Here is a 21,401-nt window from a genome sequence, read left to right on the forward strand (position 1 = left end):
ACAACAAATTGAGAAACTAACGGAATGCATAGTCAATATAAAAAACTGGATGAAGAGTAATTTCTTACGGCTAAATTCTGAAAAAACAGAAGTGTTAATTATCGGACCTAAAAACCCCACATGTAATAACCTAGAACACTATCTAACACTTGACGGCTGCTCTGTCATTTCTTCTTCATCAGTTAGGAACCTAGGTGTGCTGTTTGATAGCAATCTTTCCTTTGAAAGCCATGTTTCTAGCATCTGTAAAACGCGTTTTTCCATCTCAAAAACATATCTAAATTGCGACCTATGCTCTCAACGTCAAATGCAGAAATACTAATTCATGCGTTTATGACCTCAAGGTTAGATTATTTTAATGCTTTATTGGGTGGTTGTTCTGCACGCTTGATCAACAAACTACAGTTGGTCCTAAATACAGCTGCTAGAGTTCTTACTAGAACCAGGAAGTATGACCATATTAGCCCGGTTCTGTCAACACTGCACTGGCTCCCTATTAAACATCGTATAGATTTTAAAATCTTGTTAACTACTTATAAAGCCCTGAATGGCTTAGCTCCTCAGTACTTGAGTGAGCTCTTATCACATTATAGTCCTCCACGTACGCTGCGTTCTCAAAACTCTGGAGATTTGATAATACCTAGAATATCAAAATCGACTGCGGGCGGCAGATCCTTTTCCTATTTAGCACCCAAACTCTGGAACAATCTACCTAATACTGTTCGGGAGGCAATATTTGCTAATATTTGTCTGGTTCTATTCTGTTTCTCAGTCCGTGTCCAGATCAGATGGTGGATCAGCACCCAGAGACGACCTCTACAGCCCTGAACGTCAGCGGAGACCAGGACACCGAGATGAGCGCTAGAGACAGATCCCCAGGCAGGACCCCGCCACTTAGACAGCCATCGGGAAAGACCACTGGAACCAGTTGAGCCCTTACAATCTGACTTTGCTGCAGTTGGAATTGAACTGCTGGTTCGTTTGGCCAGAGGAGAACTGCCCCCCCGACTGAGCCTGGTTTCTCCCAAGGTTTTTTCTCCATTCTGTCACCGATGGAGTTTTGGTTCCTTGCCGCTGTCGCCTCTGGCTTGCTTAGTTGGGGACACTTCATTTCCAGCGATATCGTCGACCTGATTGCAAAGACACTATTTAAACTGAACTGAACTGGATGATGACATCACTGAATTCAATAATGAAATGCCTTTAACTGAAAATCTTTTTTTTAATCTTTTCATTTTACATTATTGACACACTATTTTCCTTTTTTGATATTGTGCAGTTGCTTTGACACAATATACATTGTAAAAAGCGCTATATAAATAAAGGTGACTTGACTTGATGCATATGAAAGAGAAAGATTTATACTAATTCAAGTGTTAAGATCCTTGGGAATAAATAATTTGTCACCTCAGGTTATGTTAGGAAATGGCCCAAAGCAATCAAGAATATTAAATGAATTAATTATTTTCTTAAAAGAAACAAGATTGATAAATAGAATTTAAGAGATTGTAGTTTTATTTAGTTTTTTTTTCCTAAACATTACGCGCTCCACACTCCTATCCAGTAGGTGGCGGGAATGCACCATTTTAGTTGGTCTGCCAACCGCCATTAATACCAGAAGAATAAGAAGAAGATTACCTGAATCAGGTGTGTTAACAAAGAGAGACATGCAAAATATGCAGAGCAGGGTGGCGGGGGTTTGGGGCGTGAGGACTGGAATTGAGAACCAAATTCAAATTTTATTTGTCACATACATATACATACGTAGTACGACATGTAGTGAAATGTATTGTACGACTGTCCAACAAATTGTCCAACAAAATTAAGAAAAACCTCAAGTTTACAAAAATACAAATAGAAAAAGTACAGTAAACATATATACAGAAATAAACTAGCAATAAAATAAAATAACAAATAGATATGAGAATAAAAATAGATATGAGGAATAAAAAATAGAATATGATTCTATATAGATTCTATAAAAAGTAAAGTGTATGTCAGTGATAAAGTGTCCGTGTGCTGTGCAGTGCAGTAAAGTGTATAAGTGAGTAAAAGGAATACTAAAGACAAAGACAAATGGTATGTAAGTCCCACTCATTTATCCTTACGTGACCTTTTGTACTTGAAAAATGTGCAAAGTGGAAATGTGGGGTGATGTGATTATAGTGGAGAGTGGTTAAGACTCCGAATGGCCTGCGGGAAGAAGCTCCTCCTCATTCTCTCTGTGTTCGCCTTCATGGAGCGGAAGCGTCTCCCTGAACGCAGCAGAGAAAAGAGTCCATTGTTGGGATGGCTGAGGTCCTTCACTATCTTCCTGGCCCTGGTCAGGCACCGCTTGCTGTAGATCTCCTGCAGGTCAGGGAGCTCGGTGTGAATGGTACGTTCCGCTGAACGCACCACCCTCTGGAGGGCTCGTCTGTCCTGCATAGTGCAGTTCCCGAACCAGGAAGTGATGCTGCCCGTCAGGACGCTCTCGATGGTGCAGGTGTAAAAAGTCTTAAGCACCCGAGAGGGAAGTCTAAAGTCCCTTAAGCGTCTCAGATGGTACAGACGCTGCCTGGCCTTCTTCACCAGGGTGCTGGTATGACAGGACCAAGTCAAGTCCTGCGTGATGTGAACACCCAGGTATCTGAAGCTGTCCACTCTCTCCACTGGAGTCCCGTTGATCGTGATCGGCTGGTATGACCGCTCCTGCTTCGTACTGAAGTCCACTATCAGCTCCTTAGTTTTGCTGATGTTCAGGTGTAGACTATTCACCTGGCACCAACTCTCCAGGTTCTTAATCTCCTGTATGTAGGCCGTCTCGTCGTTGTCTGAGATCAGGCCCAACACAACAGTGTCATCAGCAAACTTGATGATGGTGGTGGAGTTGGAAGTGGCCACACAGTCATAAGTGTACAGTGAGTACAGCAGGGGGCTCAGAACACAACCTTGAGGGGCTCCAGTGCTTAGGGTGATGGAGGATGAGGTGTGTTTACCCATCCGTACGGCTTGCTGTCTGTCCTTCAGGAAGCTGGAGATCCATTGGCACAAGGATGTGCTGAGACCAAGGACCTCCAACTTGGAGGTGAGTGTGGAGGGAATTATGGTGTTAAACGCTGAACTGTAGTCCACAAACAGCATTTTTACATAATTCCCTTTTCTGCAGTCCAGGTGACTTGTTGTGGTGTGGAGGAGGTGTGAGATGGCATCCTCCGTGGAGCGGTTATGTCTGTATGCAAACTGTAGTGGATCCAGTGTGTCTGGTAGTGATGCAATGATGAAGTCTCTGACCAGTCTCTCAAAGCACTTCATCACCACTGATGTGAGGGCTACAGGGCGATAGTCGTTTAGGCAGGTGGGCTGCGGTTTCTTGGGGACAGGAACAATGGTGGACTGCTTAAAGCATGAGGGGACTATGGACTGTTCCAGGGAGAGGTTGAAGATCTCGGTGAACACCGGTGCTAGCTGGTCAGCGCAGGCCTTCAGAACCCGACCTGTGATGCCATCTGGTCCTGCTGCCTTCCTGATGTTCACTCTCTTGAATGCCCTCCTCACGTCATACTCCGTGATGGTGAATACGTTGTCCTCACCGGCTTCCTCAGCGTGCATGCAGTTAGCACTGCTAGCGCCGTTAGCGTGATTAGCTGCAGCCTCGAAGCGAGCATAAAAAGTGTTCAGCTCGTCAGCCAGAGAGGCGTCCGCATTCCCCGATCTGGAGGGTGGTGTTTTATAGTCCGTGATGGTTCTAAGTCCCTGCCACAGGCTCCTAGAGTCGCCATGTTGGAATTGCGACTCTAGTTTCCTCCCGTAGCGCTGCTTCGCCTCCTTCACCGATCTGCGCACGCTGTAAGATGCAGCCTTGTAATCATCCATGTTCCCGGTGATGAGCCCTGTGTTGTAGGCAGCGGAGCGGGATCTCAGGGCGTCGCGGATGGTTTTATTTAACCACTGTATTATACTAATATTGTGGCTCACGCACATTCAGATGACATGTACACTAGTGCATGCCTCGAATGCCGTTGAATATGTTGCCTTTCAAAGTATACTCCATTTGATAGAGTGTGCAAACACAGGCGGTCGACACACACACACACACACACACACACTCAAGAGTGCTTCATCTTTATCCAGTGTCTGCTCTATTTTTCTACCAAAGTTATGACAGATAAAAATGTATTTGCACTTTTCTTAACTAAAGTTGCAGCTATCTGATAACTCCTTACACAAGCGCTTGTCAATGCAGGCATCTGTTGTTGTTCCATCTTTTTAGTTTTGTTTTCTACTGTGAAACATAGGGCCAGGCCAGTGTTGCCAGCTTGTGGAACAACTTAGCACTAGAACAAATTCAGTGCGCATGTGTGATGTGCATTGTTCAATGTGCACGTAGAAAATATGCACGATTACAAAAATAAGATGGTGCTATTCTGGTGATGACATTTTTGTCACACGCACTGTATGTGGACCCTCCATTAAACTCCATTGTAGTTAGTTTGTAGTCCATCAGAGCCAGTGTGAAGTTGGGGGTATATGTCAAGTATATGTCAACTTATTCTACTAACTGCTTTCACCTATGCCTGGAGTGTATAACTGTCATGACCAGTACCCACCCAGGAATTATGACTGCTTCAGATAAATAGAAAGAGTTTCTCTCCTGAATCTCTGCATTAACTTCAATTGCATCTTAATTAGTTACAATGCTCAATGCTGCAAACGGTCTTCAGACTACAGATTGTGGACATGAGTATGCATGAGACTGCCTTTCAGTGGGTATCGAATTGAGTATAAATAGTGTTGGCTATTGGACCCAAAGTCTGCCTGTGCCTATTGATTACCTGCACCACAAGTGACAGCACAAATAATCTCTACCTGTTACATCAAATATTAGCAGTTTGCTGCATGCAGGTCTCTGATCTAGGCAATACACACCAACAACTATATAACTATCCATGCTATACTCAGTTCAGATACGTTTCCTTACATTATTTGGTTATATGGTGTCCTTTTGGGGTCTCCAAGTATCCGTTTTTGGAAAGACTAACTTTGCCTTGAAAAAACGCAAACAGAAAATACAGTTCATCCTACAGTCACCCTTCAATCTGATGTCTTACACTGCTGGATATAGAATATGATGACAAAATAAAGTAAAATATATAATACAAATATTAAAAATAAATAAATAAGTTATGAAACTTTAGCCAAAATTATTTGCTCTGGAACAAAAAAATATATATCACTGACTCCAAACTTTTGTACAGTAGTGTAAAATGTTACAAAAGCTTTCTATTCCGATAAATGCTGTGCTTTAGAAATTTCTATTCATCAAAGAATCCCCAAAAAGTACAGAACTGTTTTCAACTGATAATAATCAGAAATGTTTCTTGAGCAGTAAATCATTAGAATGATTTCTGAAGATCATGTGACACTGAAGACTGCAGTAATGATGCTGAAAATACAGCTTTTCCAACATAGGAATAAGATGCATTTTTAAATATATTAAAATAGTTCTTTTAAATAGTACACATATTTGTTACTGTTACTGTATTTGCTGTATGTTGGATCATATAGCTTTGGTGAGCAGAAGAGACTGCGAATTGCAAGAGGAAGAAGAAGATCAGTACAAAGTTAGACCCCTAATAATAATCCGTAGGAATAATAATATGAATGTTGTGTTCCGGTAATAGTTCCTCCGGTCCAGCGGGGGGCAGTGCGCGGGTGTGAGAGCAGAGGATCGCGGAGACGTGGCCTTAAGAGAGATTCCAGCTCATCTCATTGAGAAGTGCACTCAGCTGATACTCTCAGCGCATCTGTATTTGAGGCTCGCAGTGTTTAAAGGCGCGGGAACATGGCTGATGTGGAGCAGGACGCAGCCGCTAACGGGTCGGATGCGGTGAACGGGACCGCGGGCCGGTTCGTGTCCAGCGCCGAGGGCACAGCGCTGGCGTACGGCAGTCTGCTGCTCATGGCCCTGCTGCCCATCTTCTTCGGAGCGCTCAAATCCGTGGGCTGCTCCAAGAGCAAGGTAAACTCGTGTTTAACTCCACGCGCTCAGCATGAGCTTGAAACAGTCTTTGGAGAAGTCTGACCTGCTGCTCTTGATTGATTTGCCTCTGGTTTGAGAGGCCTGTCATACTGCCATATGTTACCTAATGCATGATCTGGTGAACATTCAGAACTGCATCCACTGATATGTTTTATGTATGTTTACTGGACACGTTGTCATTCTGTATTTAAGTTCCCAGTGTAATTATGTAATTCAAACCCGTGTTCTGTTCCTTCTGAAGCGATATGAAACAGGACTGCTCCCTTCATAACTCAGTCCAGGGTTTGAAATAGTCATTCCTGTCTGAGTACCCAACCAGAAGTTTTGATCTTGTCCATTTTCTCCTGAAGAAAGATAAACACATGCATAGTGATGAAAATCAAAATACTACATTTCATGGATGAATATTTACAGGGTAATCCACTATTTTGTAAAGGGGGTCAGATTCCGACTATCTATCTATCTATATATATATATATATATATATATATATATTATAAAATTCACAAGTAGGTCTATTTGTTGCATTATATGCCAGTGGTGGCTGTTCAGAAATGGGGGGGAAAGCACTTTAAGCACTGCTCTTCAAAGTTTGCATGCCTGGAACACAAGTAGTAGTAAAGATAACTCAATATCATTTTAAAGGCCTTTTCTTAATGCACTTTTTTTTTTTAATTGTGTTAATTTTTAAGGGCCGATATGGTTCAGTCCCAGAGACATTAGGAGCCCAGTGCGACTCGATGTTGAAATTGACCCATTTTCAGTGGTTGAAAACCAAACGCAGTCTGGTTCTTTGTATTCTGTAAATCTTTGCAGTCTTTTGTTGTTCCTTGTATGTGTAAACATACTTGGCCAATAAAGCTCATTCTGATTCTTCTGATTCTTACAGTTGATACTTGCTGTTCTTATACTTATTATTCAAAGAACAATGACTGTCTTCTAACACTTTATTTTGATGGGTCCACAACACACTGACTATGAGAAGTGTTAACTTCTTCTACTAACCCTGAACCTACCCTACTCCGAGTTAGTAGACGAGTAGCTGCAAAGTTACGTTTAGTTAGTTGAATGTCTAAAGTGTAACTGAACAATGTCTGAAGAACAAATAATAATATTGGGAGTAAATATGTATGTAAATGTGATCAAATGTAGCAATTCCTATTGAAGGGAGCGCTGCAGATTCCTCCTATATATGACTCACAGGGGTGTCATCTTTGGTCTGGGCATGTAGGCAAGATTTTCTAACTATGTTAACAATATTTAAGATAATCATTTTGTCATTTACATCAGCTATATCTTGACAGGAGGGCCATCTCTCTTTTGGATTAAGCATCATAGACTAATGTCTTAATAACATTTATTTGATCATAACTACAGTAAAAAACAGCAAGATTGTGAAATATTACAATTTAAAGAGCCTGTTTTCAGACTTCAGTTTCACATAATCATTCAGAAATAATTCTAACATGTTGATTTGGTGTTCCAGGAACATTTGATCAATGTTGAAAACCATTCAGTTTTTTTTTTTTTTTTTTTTTTAAATAAGTAAAGAAATGAATACTTTGGCAAGGACGCATTAAATATATTAAAGATATTTATATTGTTACAAAAAATAATTTTTCAAATAAAAGCACTTAAATTGTAACATTTCACAATATTGTTAATAACCCTTAGAATTGACCGTTTACATGAGTTTTTGAAGTCGCCCCTTAAACGTTATAATTATCATTCTTATTATTATTTTGCATGTTTCATATCCTATGCCAAAGTACACAAGCTTATTGTGTGTGTGTGTGTGTGTATTATGAGCATAACCGTGTTTGTGTCTCTCTGTCAGAATCCTTCAGATATGCCTGAGACCATCACAAGCAGAGATGCGGCTCGATTCCCCATCATCGCCAGCTGCACTCTCTTTGGCCTATATCTCTTTTTCAAGGTGACTTTGTGTGTGTGTGTGTGTCTTCAGTCACAGTCACACCGTTACAAATTGTCTAATTTTTGTGTTTAGGTTGAAGGTGTGTTGTTTTCTGCAAAATGGTACAAATGATACAAGCAGTCTGTTTGTTAGCTTGCAGTGTAATATCATTGCTTGGTCACACTTTATTTTAAGGGCCAATTCTTGCTATTAATTATGACTTTTTCCTCAAACTCCTAATTTGCTGCTTATTAATAGTTAGTAAGGTAGTTGTTAGATATGGGGTGGATTAAGGGATCTAAAATATGGTCATGCCGACTGAGACACTGATATGTGCTTTATACTGTAAGTACTAATAAGGCCAATGCACTGGTAATATGCATGCTGGTTAATTGGTTACTCATTGCTTAAAGTAGGTTTGGGGAAAACTGTTCATTTCTGCCATTTTAATGTTTGTTTAAGGTGTTAAAAATAACAAGTGCAGCATTTGTTGGAACAAATCACTATTATAAGAACAAAACATGCAAGCAGGCTTCAAAAAGCCATGTTTAGATAATGTAGTTAACTCTGTGTGTGTGGCCTTATATTTGATTTGTGTTCCACAGAAGATAAGTTCTACAGGTTTGAAACAAAGTAATGGTGCTATAACATTACAACTTCATTTTTGGGTAAGCTGTAGTCTATCATTTCTAAAGCAGCTTGTTATACATCTATTACTGATTCATTCATGTAAGTATTTGGGATTTTAAAAACAAGTAGAAAATGTTGAATGTGTAATGTTTAACCCACTGAAATTCACACAGTTTCACTGTAAGGTATGGTCACGTCTTAAATGGCGTGAGTGACGGGGGTTCAACATGAGCTTGGATGAGGATGAGCACAGAGAGCAGGAGAGGAGCAAACCTGCTAAAGCTCTGACACGACACACAATGCAAATGCTGTGTAATGATGCCATGAGTAGAGGAGTTTGCTGAACTCTAGGTTAGACCATAGGGCTGGGTACAAAATATACATTTCTCGATTTTAATCAATTCTAATTTTTACAAAACGATATAGATTCTTAAATCCCAAAAATCAACTAGTCTAGCCTGTTTTGTTAATGAACAGAGCATTAAATTGCACCTCCCATGCACTTTATCGCAAAAAGCTTTGTGCTCCTGTTTCTTTTGATATGAAACTAAGTCTCAGATTTTAAATTCAGTTTTTTGGGCGTTTTTTTGTTTGTTTTTTTTGCAATGTTCAAACAATAAAAACTGTCACTCAATCAGGGTTTCAACCGTGGAAAGACGCCACTATAACACTTTGTAAACAATAGAATTAAGTAGAACTCCGGTTAGTCAGCTACAGAAATGAACTCTAGAGGAGTATTTTACTAAATATAGGCATCATATGACATTCATTATCATTTTTACTGTTCTTCAATATTTAATAAATGTCAATTTATGACAGCTGCCATTTAAATGTTTATATTAAAAAAACAACAACAATGAATTGGAGTAGAAATATAATTGAAATTGTATAAAATGTAATTGTAAACAAAGTTGGTGTTCTAACCTGACTCGTGTGTATTTTACAGCATTAGTTGAGGGATTTTTTTCCTTGAGAATTTAATATGTACTGTACCTGATATATATCCAAAATAATCGATATTATATTGAATCGTAATTGAAACTGAAACGAATTGCAGGCTTGGGAATCAAAATCGAGTCATGTCATGTTTTTATTCCCAAATTCCATGCTGGCCAATAAATGTGTAATCAACTATAGTTTATTAAATGGATACTGAATGAAAAGAAAAATAACATCAAGTAAAATATATTTTAAAAAAGTTAATTTAATAAAATGGACTGTAGTTTATTATATCTTAATCATTCATGTTAGTTCATAGTGCATTAACCGCTGTTAACATGTAAGTTTTAAAATGTTAGTAAATGTTGAAATTAACAATCTAATGATAAACAATACTTCTACAGCACTTAAGCTTAGTTTGTTACAAATGGACAAATGATGCTAGATGGCCATCTTCAAATACAGTTGAAGTCAAATGTTTAGAGTGAAGTGAAGTGACATACTGCCAAGTGTGGTGACCCATACTCTGAATTCGTGCTCTGCATTTAACCCATCCAACGTGCACACACACAGCAGTGAACACACACACAGCAGTGAACACACACACAGCAGTGAACACACACACACACACCGTGAACACACACCCGGAGCAGTGGGCAGCATTTATGCTGTGGCGCCCGGGGAGCAGTTGGGGGTTCGGTGTCTTGCTCAAGGGCACCTCAGTCGTGGTATTGAGGGTGGAGAGAGCGCTGGACATTCACTCCCCCCACCTACAATCCCTGCCGGCCCGAGACTCGAACCCACAACCTTTGGATCACGAGTCCAACTCTCTAACCATTAGGCCACGACTTCCCCTTTTTGTTAGGGGAAGTTTACATACCCCTTACAGAATCTGCAAAATAAGAGGGATCATACAACATGCATGTTATAGTTTTAGTACTGACCTGAATAAGAGATTTCACATAAGATGTTTACATATAGTCCACAAGAGAAGAAAATGGTAAAAATGACCCCTTTCAAAAGTTTACATCCACAGCTGTTGTTTTTCTGTTTAGTGATAGTTGTTCTGTTCTTCAGAAAAATCCTTCAGCTCCCACACATTCTTTGGTTTTCCAGCATCTTTGTGTATTTGAACCCTTTCCAACAATGACTGTATGAATTTGAGGTCCATCTTTCCACACTGAGGACAACTGAGGGACTCATGCACAACTATTACAGAAGGTTCAAACACTCACTGATGCTCCAGAAGGAGAAACCATGCATTGTGATCTTTTTTTTTTTTTGGCTATATCGCCCAGCCCTAGACCTCTTTACTTACAAAATACACCTTTTCTGTGTAATGTGCATATTTTTCTCAGTTACGCTGTATAAACTTTGCTTAAAAGCATTCATTAAAATGGTTTTGTAATGTATTTAACTTTTTTTTTTTGTTTGTTTTTTTTTACACTTGTAGATTTTCTCGCAAGAGTACATTAACTTGCTGCTGTCCATGTATTTCTTCGTGCTGGGAATATTAGCGCTGTCTCACACAATGAGGTATGAAAATACATAGAGCTTCTAAAATGTTTCATGAGTTTGAGTTGTGTAGTGCTTTTAATATGAAATGATTTAGGTTAACTCTTGGTTTTGCTGTCCCAGTCCCTTTATGTACAGAGTTTTCCCTGATAACTTGCCAAATAAGCAGTACCAGCTGCTGTTCACCCAGGGCTCAGGAGAAAGCAAAGAGGGTGAGAAGTGTTTGGACATTTACAAAACAGCATTTGTATGTATGGTGGTGTAAATACTCTTAAACGTCCCCGTTATCTCCCACAGAGATCGTCAACTATGAGTTTGACACCAAGGATCTGATATGCCTGGGAATCAGCAGTGTGGTAGGGGTCTGGTACGTCCTCAAAAAGGTAGAGTAGATCTTTTAGATCAGCTTTCTGGAGAACTCTCTGCATTTATTTTAGGTTTAAAAAAAAAAAAAAAAAAAAAAAAAAGTTAATCTTGCTTTACGTAGGCCAAATGCATATTCTTTCTGTACATGATTTAAATGTATAAATCCAGTAAATAGCAGTAGTTTCAAGTGAAGCTCCTGCCCTTGAACTATATTTACTATATTTGGTCACACAGACCAAACTGCTAATCATATTTCAGTGTATTACATATAATAAATATAGAAATATTTAACATTTCTGCATGAAAGCTTTGGCCATCATTCACTATACTAGTTACATGTAGATGTGTGCATTGCATATGTATGCGCACAAACTTATCTTTACCCTAATACTCGTCTCCTCATTTACATTTGGCAAGCGCTTTATCCAAAGTGAATTTCACCGTATTTGAGAAACACATTTGATCAGTTTACACTTTCACTGGGAGCCATGGTTGTTGCAATATAGTAGAGCCATTATTGATGGTGACATGGTATTTCAAAATTGAAATAGTGATGTTGTGTTAATAATACACATACAATAATATAAGAAATATCTGCTGCTCTGTATCTGTGTTTAGCGGCTCTTACTGCGCGTCGGAGAGCATAGCACGATGCTTTGTACTCGCTCGTATTCCCAGACAGAAGACTTTTTCTGCCGCCTTTTGATTGACACTAAACAATCGGGTCTGGTCACCCATAGCTGATAGTGCAGATAGTTGCTTTTATCGGCTGATGCTGATTATTGGCAGATACTCTACTGATTATCCCTTAGCTAACTGCTAGCTGGTCAAACTAGTTCTTAAGACGCAGTCCTAACACAGTGGCTATGTTTATGCAACTGTCCCCTGATTGAGCCATATTCTTTTTCAAACTCTTCAAAACAAGTTCGAAGGAAGTTTCCATAACTACAGTCCTCTTGAGTGCAATTCATGGATGCTTAAGTTTGGATGAAGTTACATGGTTTGAGAAGGTTTTGCAGTGATCGGTGTGTGTGTGTACACATGCTCAGTGTTTGAACTAGATGTGAGCAATAACTGTTGGTACCGAGAGATATAGTGAGATGTAACCTGGGCTCTCTTGGAAGTTCAGCGTTTTAAGTGACAACCTCGTTAACGTTAATTATTTAAAGTACAGCACTACTACCTTGATCAGAAACCATTCTTTCAGTTGGGCTGGATGATAGTGGATAACAGCCTATAGTTTGTTCTGCTGTATTTGTTGCCTTTAGCTTTTAAAAATAATTTACTGCTGTCGGCGCCGATAGCCTCGTGGTTAGTGCGCCAAAATATAGAGCGCAACTGGGCTCTCTCTACCCAATGCTTTCCGGTCATCTCTCCACTGACCAATCTGAATAATAAAGGAATAACAAGCCCTTAAATATAACTGATAATAATAATTAACCGCTATCAATGCTTGGTTTTCAACTCCGTATACAGGGTCCTAAATATTCCACACACAAACCAAAATGATGGTGATTTAAGGGAAAGATTACACATGCTCAGCAGAGTCCCATTGAAAATACGGTATTCAAAATCTACTTCAGACCTCAGAATCAACACTTTTAAAGGTTTTTTTTATTTTATTTTTTATATAAATATGAAAAAAAAAAATTCTCGTATCATCAGGTTTCAATTGTGAAATTTAATTTTTGTATTACGTTTTTTACAATGGTTATTCATAAATATAATATGTGGCTTAGAGATTAAACAGGAAAATTAAAAATGGCCTTTTGACAAAAGTATTCTTTAAATGTTGTCAGTATTTCATGTCATATTTATGCTTTTTGCTCAGAAAGAAAAGGCAGTTAATTTTAGTCAACCATCAATAAAAACAAAACACCTTTTAGTTGACCTGTGTGTGTGTGTGTGTGTATATGAAAATGTCTGTGTATTTCCTGACAGCATTGGATAGCCAATAACCTGTTTGGTCTGGCTTTTGCCCTGAATGGAGTTGAGCTGCTCCACCTCAACAATGTCAGCACTGGATGCATCCTGCTGGGAGGGCTGTTCGTTTACGATGTGTTTTGGGTAAGTTAGGGGAATTTTAGTACATTAAATGCACTATTGTAAAGCCTGCTTAATATAGGGACCACAATGTGTACTCTATTTGCTTTCTAGGTTTTTGGCACCAATGTTATGGTGACCGTTGCTAAGTCCTTCGAAGCCCCAATTAAGTGTGAGTATCTGATTTCTCCATCCATCCCTCTCTCCATTAATCTCCAGAACAGAAGGTGGTTGGTTATCTCAGTACTGTATGCAACATTATTCAAAATACTTCTGTGGAACACAAATAAGTCATGCAGCTTTGGAATAACATGAAAGAGAGTAAATGATCACAGAACATTTTTATTAATTTTTTTCATATACCCACAGCATCATGATGCTTGCCTGACAGATGTGCTTGCTGACAATGTCCTCTGCGCATTACTTACTTTCTATGGTTAATATGGTGTGTTGTTTAAATGTTAAAAATTCAATATTTTCATTTTGCATAAAGAATCATCCTCACAGTAAGTGAGTCTATAACAGACTGCACTGGACAGGCATAAGCACATAATTCATAACACAAAATATAACGTGCGGTTACATTTTCCTGATTGTTTTTGTTTACATAGTGTTTACAGCTTTAAAGAGAGTTCTTACATTTACATTTAGTCATGTAGCAGATGCTATTTATCCAATAGAAGAAATCAAAACAACAAAAGAGCAATGATATATAAGTGCTTATATACAAGTCTCAATTAGCTTAACACAGGACACATAAGGCATTTTTTGTTTTTAATTATATAATAAAAAGAAAACGTATAGAAAGAAAAAGAATATAGCAAGCTAGTGTTAGAGGCCTTATTTTGCTTTTGTTAACTATATAATAAATAGAAAACAAGTAGAATGCAAAAAGATTAGAAAAATAAAAAAAACGAACATTAGCTTCTAAGAAAACAAGCTGTTAGTAAATGAAGAGTGCAAGTCTAAAAGGGGCTTTTTTATTTTAAAGAATAGAATTAGAATAAATGATTCAAAAACATTTATTTTTTTATTCATGCAATATAATACAGTGAACGTATGTTCACTGTGTACCTCTAACATGTCATTAGCTATTTAATTTTTTTCATCTTAAATTGTTTACTAATTGTATTTATTTATTTTTATCCAGTCATACTGGAACTGGTCTGGTCAAAAGGCATAGGGACCCTGATATTCACCTCTTCTGCTAGAAATGACTACTCTTAATCTTAGTCTGGTATTTCTGCAGGTAATTTTTACTCTTATATTTCACTATTTCCCACTCCTTTTTTGTTCTAGTGGTTTTCCCACAAGATTTGCTGGAGAAAGGTTTGGATGCCAGTAACTTTGCCATGTTGGGACTGGGGGACATTGTCATTCCAGGTAAATATATGAAGATGATTTCTGAGACACTTTGACATGTTAAAGACAGCTACTGTATGTATCGCACAAGATAACGGGCCTCATTTATAAAATGTTGCACAGAAACCATCCTAAATGTGATCTTATGATCATCTCTCAAGTATGTGTACGTGTGATTCAGAGAAGGAACGTACGAAGAGAAAACGCACATCTCTTTCAGATGTGAAATCTATGAATCACAAATGATCTTGAACTTGTGCGCAACTGAATGCTTTCAGCTCTCTGCTTGCAAACGACTCCTAATTAATGCCATTAACATATAAAAGATCACCATTCATCATAATTTAGAACCGCTTTCATTTCCAGAAACCTGCAGTACTGGAACAAGAGAAAGTGTGTAGGTCTGCTCAGACCCTGACGTGATGCTAAGCACTTTTCCACGTCTTTATAAATATGAGCGCTGGCGTGGATTTAAGCGTCCGCACACTCTACGATCAAATCTGAGCGTACACACGCTTTATAAATGAGACCCAACCTGTGAACTCTGAGCCATGACCGTTATGTTTAGTATTTAAAGGAAAAGCATATTATTGAATCCACTCTTTCCTGTTCTGTCAGGAATATTCATTGCTCTGCTCCTGCGCTTTGATGTCAGGTAAAGCCTTCTTTTTTTTTTTTCTGACTTCAGGTGCTTTTAGTTTTAATTTACAGCTGTTCTGTCATTTTTCTCGTCTTTCACTCTCAGTTTGAAGAAGAACACACGAACTTACTTCTACACCAGTTTCCTGGCTTACATTTTTGGCCTGGGTCTTACCATATTTGTTATGCACACCTTTAAACACGCTCAGGTAAAAACAAAACAATAAAACACACTATTGTGGTCCTTCATGATAGAAATCAAGCCGAGATGGCGCTGAACGAGGTTGTTTTGTTTCCCAGCCTGCTCTGCTGTACCTGGTCCCTGCTTGTGTTGGATTTCCTGTGCTGCTGGCCCTGTTTAAAGGAGAACTGACTGAGATGTTCAGGTAACTCCCCTCTGACACTGACCATGTTCATAATTTGTCCAGGGTCAGGATGCTTGGGGGACATTAGCTTGGATTGCAGTTGTAATAAGCACAGTGACCGCACACTTCAGGGCTCACGTTCATTTCTACTGTTGCTCTTTACCTTCAGTCTGCTCCATAGCGCTTACATTGTGTGAGAAGTGTTAGTAATACTTGCGACTGTTTTAAAAGAGCACAAAGAACTGTTTGATCGGTCATAACTTCCGGAGAGAAATGGCGCAGACACTGGACGAAGAAAACATTTGCAATGCGTGTTTGTTGAGCACCTGTGTTCGCACACACTTGCGAACACCGAAATCCTCTGGACACACACATAATTGACAAAATATCCATCTCGATAATCATTCTGGTAAATGCAGTCAGTTATGTCTCAAGTGAGACTTGTCTTCTCGTTGATCTAAAAAACGATCCGATCCGATCCGTGGGTCAAAAACCGCAATGTGCTCCGAACCGTGAGATTTGTGAAATATCTGTTGAACCGTTGCTCGGATAACGTGCAATCACAGGGTGAAAACTACTTATCAATAAAACTTTAAAAAATTTATGATAAACAATAATCAAATGATTTTCTTTATTACTTGTATCTGTGCTCTGCCAAGGAAGGGATAATGTCCAAACGCTTGTTGATCAGGACCGAACATTGTAACGGTGAGAACTGTCAATTTAGTCTCTCTGATTTTACACTTTGAATAAAAACAGACATTTGTAGTTTCATATGTTGCGCTTTGAGAGATTTCTTCTACTGTTTATCGTGCTGAAGAGATATTTAACCTCAGCTCTTAAGTAATCTTTTTAGTCTAGGCTTGTCTGTAAATTAAAATATTTAAAGTAACGTGAGTTGCCATTTCATTTTAGAAAACCCCCCACAAAAACAGCTTTTTAAACAAGTTTTAAGTGCTTATAATAATTCTACAAATTATAACATTTTAGAAGTCAAAAATTCTCTGTTGCTTGAAATTGATCTGATTTTAGGCAGTGTATTCATGTTTTTGATAACATGAAAATGCATGTACTGTATATATTGCACATTTATTGCCCATGATTCCTAGAGTAATACATTTAGACTTTGTGATCCGTGGGATTTGTGCTGACACCTAAAATGTTTCTCATATTCTTCCTATTTTTTTTGAGCTGGTTACTTCACACACCGCTCCTTACATATTTTTTCTTAGTATAAAAGAAAACATTATACAAAGCAAGGTAATGTGATGAATTAATTAAAAGAGAACTAAATTAAACGTATAAAACAAATTAGCTTGGAGCCTTGATAAACAGAAGCCCTGCTGCCACCGCAGACCTTTTCATATTCACCGTACCTACATAAACGTTCACATCTTCTGTGTAATTATGTGGCCTCTATTCTTGCTGATGATACAGTATTGAATCATTTGGAGTATTCACTGTAACGCAAGTGTTTATTAGTTCATATAAGAAAGCATACAAGACTCCTGACTGGGAAAAACTGGTTTTCAGCATTAATTGTGTGCAGCATCTTACGGAATCTAAGCATGCATTATCATTTTTTTTCTTGTTTTCTCGTGATCTCGACTTTACGAAAATGGTTCTTTTAACAATGATCTTGATTTTTAAAACTCAATGCATTGTGAGTCTACTGTTGCTATAGTAATGAACGCAACCTTGACAGGAACATTCTAAAATACTTAACCTGGCTTAATGCGTTAATTGAGGGTGTTTTTAAAAGACAAAACTCCGCATATACACATTATTAGTAATTCATATGTACAGACAAGATGAGCCCATAAGAACGCAATTCGTTTAATCTCCTCGTTCGTTTGACATAAAAATCACAAACATTATTATAATGTATCATATAATTTTATTAGTCATGTAGGATAGGCTGTGATATCATGTGCGTTTGTTTGCATGCTGCTGTGTGTGTGTGGTTTACAAAGAAATTTAGAAAATACAAAAGATTAGGCTACAACACTGTATAACCTCACTGAACTAAATTATACACATGTAAATATCATTTTTTCTCATTTACAACGACGTAGCCCATTTGTAATGTGTATCTTATTTTTAATCTTTGTTAATAAATGTTTATTAATAAGATATTTACATGTGTATAATTTAGTTCAGTGAGTCCTCCAGCAGTAACGCTCAACACATGCGCAGGACCACCAACTTGACTTGCGCGGTCTCAAAAAATTGCCTGCACGACGGGGTGCACGACTGTCCGCGAGCCCTCTTGATGGCGTAATAAGGACAGTGTGTGGAAATGGACGGCCGAAGTATACTTTGGCCTTAATCCTCATTTGCGTGTGTGTGTCACACTGAGGTGAAATAGCGGGGCAATTTGATAGCCCAATAATAATAGGCCGCCTAACAACAATTATTTTTTTTTTAACAACAATAATAATAATAATAATAGTTAATAGGACAATGAGCCTAATATCGTCTTGACTATCGACAAAGACATTTGCTATTGTCAGTATCTCAGACGATAGTGTTGTGTATAGACGATAGTCAATCGGCACAACTCTACTGTGTGATCAGCGCTACGGCTATTTGTGTTAAGCTGTGCATGAAAACATAATGCTACTTTGTTCATAATTGTTTATGCAATTTACAATTATATTTGATTCGTTAATTTAGACGTCATGCACTTTTTTTTTTTCTTTTTTTAATAGACTTATTTAATTGCATTGAATAAACAATTTAATGCGCTGCATTGTTTTGCTCGTTGCATCCTCCTGTGGCTTCAGGAGACAAATTAAGACTTCTTTAATCTGTATAAGAAAGGAGATATTTGTTTAAATTTTGTTTGACTTAAAACAAAAAATTGTTTGTCTGTAAAAATACAGAGGTTAAATTTTAAACTTTTTTTTTTTTTTTTTCTATTGCTCTGTTTAAAAAAAAAAAAAAAAGTGATTTTAAAAATGTCAAATGTCTATACTGAATGATATGAAACATATCCTTGCATTCTAGGTGAATTTATTAAAATGTAAGAATTTGAAAGAGGATGATGCTAGGGCTTCAAGTACAATATAGGGATGTTTTCCTGTGATTTTTCTCTGCATGCAGAGGCCATCGCTGCTTTTCATTTGTGGTGCTCTCTCAGAAGGTAGCAGCCTCTGTAGGCGGTAGACAGGTTTTGTTTTCTCCATTTCTTCCTGTTTTAAGGCATCTTACTTCTGTGTGCTTTGTTCTTCACGTTACCTTCTCCTCCCTTTTTCTTTCCTTCCTCACTCTATCATGTCCCTTCTCTGGCATGCAGCTATGAGTCGTCAGACGAGGTTTTGCCCCACACGCCGCGGCTCACTCATTTCCCCACTGTGTCTGGCTCTCCAGCTAGTCTGGCTAACTCCATGCAGAGTTTTGGCCTGTCGACCCCCCGCCGGCGCCGGCACACACCCTCCGACATGTAACGACTGAATTCTGCTTTTCCATTACTGTCTGCTCCCGCCTGTGCAGGTATCGCCCTTGATGATTGCACTCCACTTTCCTGTCAGCATCCTCACACAATTCAGGGTCATTTTACCCAGTACCTCCATGAGCTTCATTTTGTTATCTCCTAGCTGACCTCTCTCACTGTCATGCATGTTGCTTCCTGAAGCCCTGCTGATGGTGCACTGCCTCCAGTGGTTTCTCACCTGTATTCAATGACAGCAATGCAAGACCGCAGCGTTCCATCCGTTGACTGATCGAAAGCTTTTTCATTTCGAGAAATATAGTCAAACTGCATTGTTTATAGCGTTGCATCTGGGGATTATTGTACATTTTAAGATCCCAGGAGCCATGTTAGCTTCTCGATGTCTGTTTGATTCTCGCCCTGCCTCATGGCTTTCCTCGTCATCAGTGTACATCTGTCCCTCGAATCCACTTCAGCAGACATTCATTTATCTAAAAGGCACAAGTCACATGAAATATAGGGACAAAGCAGTCCAGCAGCTTTCTCTATTTATCCATATGTATAAATGCTGATTGCCTCCCAATCACGCTTGACTTGTTTCTTGTGTCTCCTGCAGATACGAAGAGTCTTCGCCAGAGGAGGCGTCATCGAAAGAGGAAATAACAGAATCTGATAAAGACAAATAAAAATGCGGGTTGAGCCCTTAGTCATGTCCTATGTTTGTTTGTCCCAGTGATGTGGTCCTGTTCGGAGTCACATGTTCTGTACTTTTGAACTTTATTTTAATGATGTACAGCAGCTTGCTCAGTGCCTGTGTATTCTCCTTGTTCCTTTCGTTCAATTCATTGCCTTTAAACATTTGAAAACTTGATTGGTTATTTGCTTTCAAAGTTTTTTTTTATTTTTATTTTTTTATATATAATTATTATAATACAGTGTTTGAACAGGGTAGAAGTTAGGCTTTCTGAATGTAATGTCAGATTGCTCTACAGATTTATTAAAAATCTGATGTCACAAGTCCGGTTACTCCAGGATCTCAGAAGAGATTCAGTTTCTGAAAAAAGTAATTGTCCATCTTTTATTACATGAAGGGACAAAAGTATTTGGGATGAAGTATTTTTACTTTCTGCAAGTGTAAACAAAAATGGGACCAAATATCTCCCTATAATGTGATGGCAGTGTTTACATGTGATGTTTTTCTGGATGTAGCTGAAGGCTTCTGAGTTTAGTTTTCTATGCCATATTGTGTCCTGATCATATTTGTTTGTACGCCTCATGCTTAGCTTGGTAAGCATTATTTTACAGTCTCCTCTTGTGTAATCTTTCTTTTCTCAATGTAAAAGTGTAAAAGTTTAAGCTTACATGAGGAGCATTTCTTTCTCAGTTTAACTTTTTATTTGCATTAAACCGTGGTGTTTACCACTGTAGAAAAGCATATAACCAGTGTGTGCTTGACTATATTTTTCATACTGAAAAATCAGTAATGGTCATAACTTCACACGGTTGTCATGTGTATTACGTATTATATATTTTATAGGCCATCATGCAAGTGTGAAGTTTTGAACAGTAGAGAGAAGACCGGCAGAGTTCTGTTAAGTATTGGAATATGCCATCTTTTTGCTGGATTAACGATACATTGAAAGAGTAAACGGCAGTGATATAATGCTTGTGTTGATAAACAAGCCTAGAACATCATGCATTTTCTCCAAAACTAACTTGGAAAAAAAATGCCCTCATTGCAAATATGATTGACAGATAAATAAGAATTTTAAAAAGTCAAGTGTGTTTAAAAGCCAGAATGATAAAATAAATGTGAACTCTGTAACCAGGGTCAAGATTAGAAATGAAACAAGTTATTAGTCAAGTCACCTTTATTTATATAGTGCTTTTAACAATACAGATTGTGTCAAAGCAGCTTCACAGTATCAAAATAGTGTGTCAATTATGTAAAATGATTAAAGATTAAACACTCAATTTTCAGTTAAAGGCATTTCATTATTGAATTCAGTGATGTCATCATCCAGCTCAGTTCAGTTTAAATAGTGTCTTTGCAATCAGGTCGATGATATCGCTGGAAATGAAGTGTCCCCAACTAAGCAAGCCAGAGGCGACAGCAGCAAGGAACCAAAACTCCATCGGTGACAGAATGGAGAAAAAACCTTGGGAGAAACC

At 38.4% G+C, this 21,401-nt stretch overlaps 1 protein-coding gene across 2 annotated transcripts; it reads left to right on the forward strand.

The window, feature by feature from the left end:
• Nucleotides 1–5,682: 5,682 nt before the first annotated feature.
• Nucleotides 5,683–20,657, forward strand: LOC306860531 (minor histocompatibility antigen H13-like; the record flags this gene model as incomplete). Of its 2 annotated transcripts, none has more annotated exons than XM_079402259.1 (12): nt 5,683–6,001; nt 7,860–7,958; nt 10,960–11,042; nt 11,145–11,233; nt 11,319–11,404; nt 13,329–13,454; nt 13,545–13,602; nt 14,730–14,813; nt 15,411–15,447; nt 15,538–15,640; nt 15,732–15,817; nt 19,846–20,657. In XM_079402259.1, the coding sequence occupies exons 1-12, from the start codon at nt 5,825–5,827 to the stop codon at nt 19,913–19,915; spliced, it is 1,098 nt and encodes a 365-aa protein (XP_079258385.1). In that variant the 5' UTR covers nt 5,683–5,824. The 2 variants fall into 2 exon arrangements, with proteins under 2 accessions (XP_079258385.1, XP_079258386.1); XM_079402260.1 differs by lacking the exon at nt 19,846–20,657 and adding an exon at nt 19,095–19,245 and having other exon boundaries at nt 5,686–6,001.
• Between the last annotated feature and the right edge of the window lie 744 nt (nt 20,658–21,401).

This window comes from Barbus barbus (assembly GCF_936440315.1).
Source record: "Barbus barbus genome assembly, chromosome: 41".
NCBI lineage: Eukaryota > Metazoa > Chordata > Actinopteri > Cypriniformes > Cyprinidae > Barbus > Barbus barbus.